Here is a 6,000-nt window from a genome sequence, read left to right on the forward strand (position 1 = left end):
CTCAAAGTCTTTAGCTTATAGTATTCATTGAAACTAACAAAAGACCATTTTAATTAGGCATATTCTGGGTAAGAGCTTGAAGTATGACTTACTTGATCACATCTTCACATTAAAAGAGTGCACCTGACAGATTTCCCTTAAAAATCATTGAAAATTTTTGCTCTGCCACTGTTACCACAGTGCCTAGACATAGCTGGAAAGTGTACAAGATGATATGAACTTTATTATACACTGAGCTTACCTTTAAGATAGTTCTTTAGAAAAGAATTTCCTTTGATTTAAAAGTATAGTTATTTGTAATTGCTGTCAAGTAAAAATGGTTGATTTTTATTCAACCTAGTATCCTAATTTAAAAACAAAATATAATATTTTTGGTTGGGGTGTGCTTAGCTGTTTACTTCGAGATGGCTGCCCTGAGAGAATATGAATTCAAGCAGCTGGCTATAGCATTCCCCTAAAAGTTAAGGAAAGAGGAAGTCAAGCATTCTTGTTGTTTGTTTTTAAAATCTGCTCTAAGAGGTGGTTGTTCTAGGTGAACAACTGGAAATTTTTTTTTAAAGGGATAGGATGAGTGCTTAAAAATCAGTTAATTCAGTCCCTTTATTTTACCTTTTGAGAGGTTTATTACTAGCGTAAGATTCACCAAAAAATATGTGTGGCTAGAACCCAAATTAGCTGTATTTGTATCCTTTTATTAAGGTATGAAGATGGGTATGGATCTGTGTGTAGGTGCGTACATGCATGCACATGTATGTGTTTGTATAAAATATTTCTGTTCTTTGGAATTTGTGTGGAAATTCTATTTGAGCTCTACTCTTAGATATTAAATCACCAAAACTCAAGCTAAAAAATTACAAATTCTTAAAAATAAATCATTATAATTTTAAATATCTAATGTTTGGAAAAATTCATTTTACCTTCCTGAAAAAATTCATGTCTGTGTTTATCATTTATTTACATGGGATAAGAGAAAGAGTATATTTGATATTAAAAGTGCTTGCAGAAATGGATGCTGAACTGCTTCATGGAGTAATTTTGTTACTTACTTATTGGATGGGATATTGAGTGGACAGGCACAGGGTTGACAGTCTTCAGAGGTTCCTTTAGTAGGATCGCCATAGAAACCAGGAAGACATTTATCACAGTATGGGCCACTTGTGTGATCCTTACAGTTCTGAGGAAGAATGCACATCAGAGTTTATTATTTTGGTCTCAGGCATCAATATGTTGCCAAAAATAGGTCTACAAAATCATTAGTCTGCTCCCCACCAGCAAGAATATTTTTTCCATGTTAAATGGTCAATTTTACAGCAGGGAAATAGCATTGAAAGCTAATTTAATATCTAACATATAAGCTACACAGTAATTTCCGCATATGCATACTTAACAAAAACATGACTGAAATTCATTTTATTGTTTTTGTTATGCAAATTATACTTCATTTTTTCTTTAGTTTTTCTCTTAATACATGATTGTGTGTGTGTGTGTGTGTATAGTCATAAGGTGCTAATAAAATATGTTTAATGGAAATTGTAGATGATTCTAGGTAAAAATCAATTGTTCAGCATGAAATTGCTGATTTAATGGGAACTGTGGTTAATTATACAAATCCTCTGGGGCTATGTCCTCTTAGCGCAGACATTAATTTTGGCCTCAGTGGACTCTAATGATTTGGACAATGACTACTGCATTACATCTGTGAAAAGCTTGCTTGTCTCATAATTAAACATTGAGAAAATTGAAAAAATTTAAACATCACATGCCAGTTACATCAACTAAATGTGAATATGTGTTTCTGTAGTAACTGGTGATATTTGAAAATAGGCTTTTCTTTAAGTTATTTAAAATTCTCTCTCAAATTTATTTTTAACAAAACTTTTTAAAAGATAGCATTAAGGTCAACTTCACTATGAATAGTTGCCTTAATAATGCAGCATATTGTGATTTAATAAGCAAAACATGGATCGATTTGAAGAAAGATTTTTCCCTTTGATTTGATCTTTGTTTCATTTCCTTTCAATTTTCAAGTTTAGCTAGACTAATTTATCACTAAAGAATTGTTTGTTTTTTGAAAAATTCTTTGTATGTTATCTCAGTGATAGAACTAAAAATTATGTCTTCAAAGACTTAAGAATTTTAAAAATTGAATCAAAAAATTATGCCTTAAACGTGTGGAAAATGGCATTTCTAACACTCAACTGAAAATCTTGCATAACTCAGAGACCCTGTTTTTTCTACTTATTGATTTAAAAGAGAAATAACAGGTAGTTTTTATATTTTCTAATGTCACATTTCATTAAATAAATGCCATCTTATAACTCAAGCATTTTTGTCATGGAGTCCAGAAAACAGCATCAAACTATCAACATAATGGAAATCAAAACAAAAAGATGGAAGTTTCACTCTGATGGATTGCTGAATTTTACAGGTGTCTTGTAACAAAAGCACTTAACAAATTTTTGCTCACATCATATATCACAAGAACCATGAGAAGAAGCAAGCATGCAATCTTCCCATGTGACACTGAATACTTCCTAGGTTACTTCAAACGTACTTCCAGTTAAAATGCGTTCTTCATACAGACCTACACTATTACAGAGGTTTAAATTTTGTTCTGATGTCCAAAATATATGTCAGTTAATTTATAATCAAATATTAAAGCAAGCTAAACTAAAAAGCATTCATTTATAAATTTATTTTTCATAGTAAAAATCATGCTATTTAATGCTGGGTAAAAACCATGAAAAATAAATAAGAAGCTAAAATGCTGGGTCAACTGAATAGTAAGGATGCCCTTGATGAGCAGCATACAAATATTTTCCTCTTTGTATATTACATCAGAACCCATATACTCAAAATGGAATATCAGCACTTAGTTATCAATACCATTTTGGAGAAAGGGCACTTGAAAGTCAGCATACCCTACATGATCACCTATTTACTAGCTATGATAGAAAATTCAGAGAATACCAGATTCTGTCTTTATCATCAAGATATTCACTGTTTCCTCAAGACCACTCTGGTCTTTGAAGGAGAACTCCTATCTCCCTGTCATGAAACAAAGTCAATAAACTAGGTTTCATTAGTAGAGAGTCTCACACAACACTGTTTCCTCTCTTCTTTTTCTCAAAATTATGCTGAATGACACTGTTTTATTCGTTAAAAAGGCTTTCATTTTTAGAAATATCACATCACCAAATGGACCAATTTGATTTCCTCCTAATGAATTTAGCATGAACATTTGATTTGATTTTTATCCTAATGAATTCAACATGAAATATGACTATAGGGAACATTATGAGTTTGGTGTCATGACACACTTATTTTTGTCCTCCTAGGGTAAGTAAAACAAATACATGTCATTTTTGGGCTGAATATTATTTCCTATTGCATGTTAGTAAAGTGTTTAAAGGTAACCCAATATTTTTCCCAAAGTACATTTTAAAACACTTATGGCATAATTAAAATGAAAATCACTTAGTCTTTCTATTCATAAAAATGTCATTTCAAAAATCTACTGATCCACAAATTAAGGCTTTCATGCTTTATAATGCAATGCAATTAAACAAAATCTTATATAGAGAAAAGAGAAAGAGCATCAATAAACCTTAATGCCAAATTACATTGAAACAAAAGCCCTGAATTTTCATTTCGGATTTTTCCCAGAAGCTTTTAAGTAGAAGAGAAATGGGGGAAAATGAGCAAGAGAAAGAGAGAACATTAAGAATTAAAGACAACAGGGTCCGCCTTAAATTCTTCAGGGAAATGAGAGTATGATATCCACCTAAATTGGCACCATTTTAAATTGCATTTCTGCAAGACTAATGAAATGAGAAGTGTTGTTTCAAGCTTCATGCCACGTCAGACAATATAAAACTAATGTGCCCTTGAGTTAATCAGAATGGTCTATTCAGTGTAATTCTCCAATCCTAAGGCTTCTTAGCAGGATGGAAAGTGCTTTGCACTTTGCAGAGTCTATTTCCTGGTTAAAGCTTAGACTTAACTGTAAAGGAGAAGCAGCTTTGGTGAATATGCATTAAATATTGTTATTATTTTTAATCTACAAATGATACTATGCGTTGTTAAATTCTGAACATTTTAAATTAAAATATTCAGTATGTCTTTATTTTCAACATGAAGAAAACTTAATTATGTTTACTGTAAAGGTTATATTTTATACTTTTCATGTTATGGGGATACAAATTATTTTCTATTTTAAAAGTACACTGTACTTTTCATAGATTTATGAATGGAAGTGAAACCATATATATTCGTGGTAGCTATATCTTCCATCATAAGTTATGCCTTATAATAATATATCTGATTCTAAGTTAATTCTTGGACTAATATGAATAAACACTTCCTTATATTCATCAGGAATATCACATATGAAAGAGCATTCACAGTTCCAACTCAGTTTGGTACAAAGATCTTTGTCAAAGCACTTCTTGACTCAAGTGTTTACAGTCTCCAGGGTAGTAACTGAATTGCAGCATCTGTTGAGGTGATTTCAGCCTTGTCAATCAGCATCCCCAAAAAGGAGGGCACTTACCAGGCATTCTCCAGTGACGTCATCACAGGACTCTGCATGACCAAAGCACTGACATGGCTCACAGATGCCACCAAAAATAGTGCCGTTAACTCGCCTGTGCCTAGGCCAACAAGACTGAAAGGAAGAGAAGGCTTTAGTCAGTCTGGGAGATTAAAACAAAAAGGTGTTTTTGTTTGTATTTGTTTTCTAATAACAGAAAATAACAGGTAGGAAACTCATCAAATGTGCTTGTCAAAGCATTGCCATTATTGAAACATTACGACAGAGCTATTCCTCCTGACATTGGGGCTTTGCACTGACCTTAGTGTTATTGGCAGGTATGAGATTAGAGGAAGCATTAGCTTGGTGTCGCTTCTGAAATGGTAAAATAAAGCAGAGATATAAAGAATTGAAATGTGACAGTCTCAAAGTAAAAAGCACAGACAGGAAAATAGAAAAGTACTGAAAAAAAGGCAGCTGATCTAAAAGGACTCTTCATATCATCTTAGCCTAAGGCAGCACCCAATGTCATCCCAAGCAGAGGGATGACATTCTCTGGAATGTGTTCCCTTTCCCACATACTAATTGCCCCTAACTTCTTCATTTCCAGAAAATGTTTGACATGATTTGGTAGTAAGGCAGCACCCACACTTATATTTGACCACATACACAGCTAATTTCTACACATATCTACATTTACATCATTCATGTGTTTTGGCTTAATTTCCTCCATCCTATTATGCTTTCTCAAATTTGCACAAAAAGTTTATGATTTATTTCAGCACATATTTTCTTGATAGTTTATTTTATGACATTCGTCTATAATTTTGCTTGTATTTTTCATTCCTTGTTTAAAATGTGCAACACTTTATTATATAAAAACTGAATTCTGATTCAAACAGGATATTTGAGTCTTAGATTCCCTATGTCAGTGCCTGCTCTCAGTTCCCAGCCAACCTTAATTAAGTTTCCCTTCTGTGGGGAATTACTACAAAGTGGTTGAGACGCAACATCAGCACCAGGCAAGTACTGCTGCCCTCTAAGAGCTTATGATCCTCCTCCAGTGAAATTGCATCTTGTGGGTTATTTACTATATTTCTGGATGGTTGAGTACAGCATCAGATATCATGAAAAAGCCTTCTTTTCTGGTTGAAAAAGGAAACAAAAGAGAACTGAAGTAATAAAGGATATAGAATTGTGTGGTGTGTCTTTGAAAATGTTCCTTCTGCCTCAGGATATGAGGACTCTCAAATTTGAACATCAGAAACAAACACATAAACAAATTTCTGTACTGATACTTTATATCTGAAAATAAAATAAACAAAATAAAATAAACTTCCCCCTTAATTTGGGCAGTACCAAAAAAAAGGTGTCAAATTTTTATCCATTTCTCTGCATTAAATCCCTTTTCATTTTTCCCTATGAAATTTTTTGCCTCCCTAGGTTCATTATAGAATTGATTTCCTTCT

The 6,000-nt window shown here is 32.8% G+C and overlaps 1 protein-coding gene across 1 annotated transcript in view; it reads right to left on the reverse strand.

Annotated features, from left to right (window-relative positions):
- Window positions 1-6,000, reverse strand: part of LAMA2 (laminin subunit alpha 2) — a 621,613-nt gene that overhangs the window by 246,813 nt on the left and 368,800 nt on the right. The window contains exons 16-17 of the mRNA XM_017533228.2: window positions 4,553-4,666; window positions 1,047-1,174 (exon numbers count right to left, since the gene is read on the reverse strand). Of these exons, the coding sequence (XP_017388717.1) occupies window positions 1,047-1,174; window positions 4,553-4,666 (242 nt within the window). The remainder of the gene's footprint in view (window positions 1-1,046; window positions 1,175-4,552; window positions 4,667-6,000) is intronic.

The sequence above is a fragment of the Cebus imitator genome, unplaced genomic scaffold (genome assembly GCF_001604975.1).
Source record: "Cebus imitator isolate Cc_AM_T3 unplaced genomic scaffold, Cebus_imitator-1.0 Scaffold81, whole genome shotgun sequence".
Classification (NCBI taxonomy): domain Eukaryota; kingdom Metazoa; phylum Chordata; class Mammalia; order Primates; family Cebidae; genus Cebus; species Cebus imitator.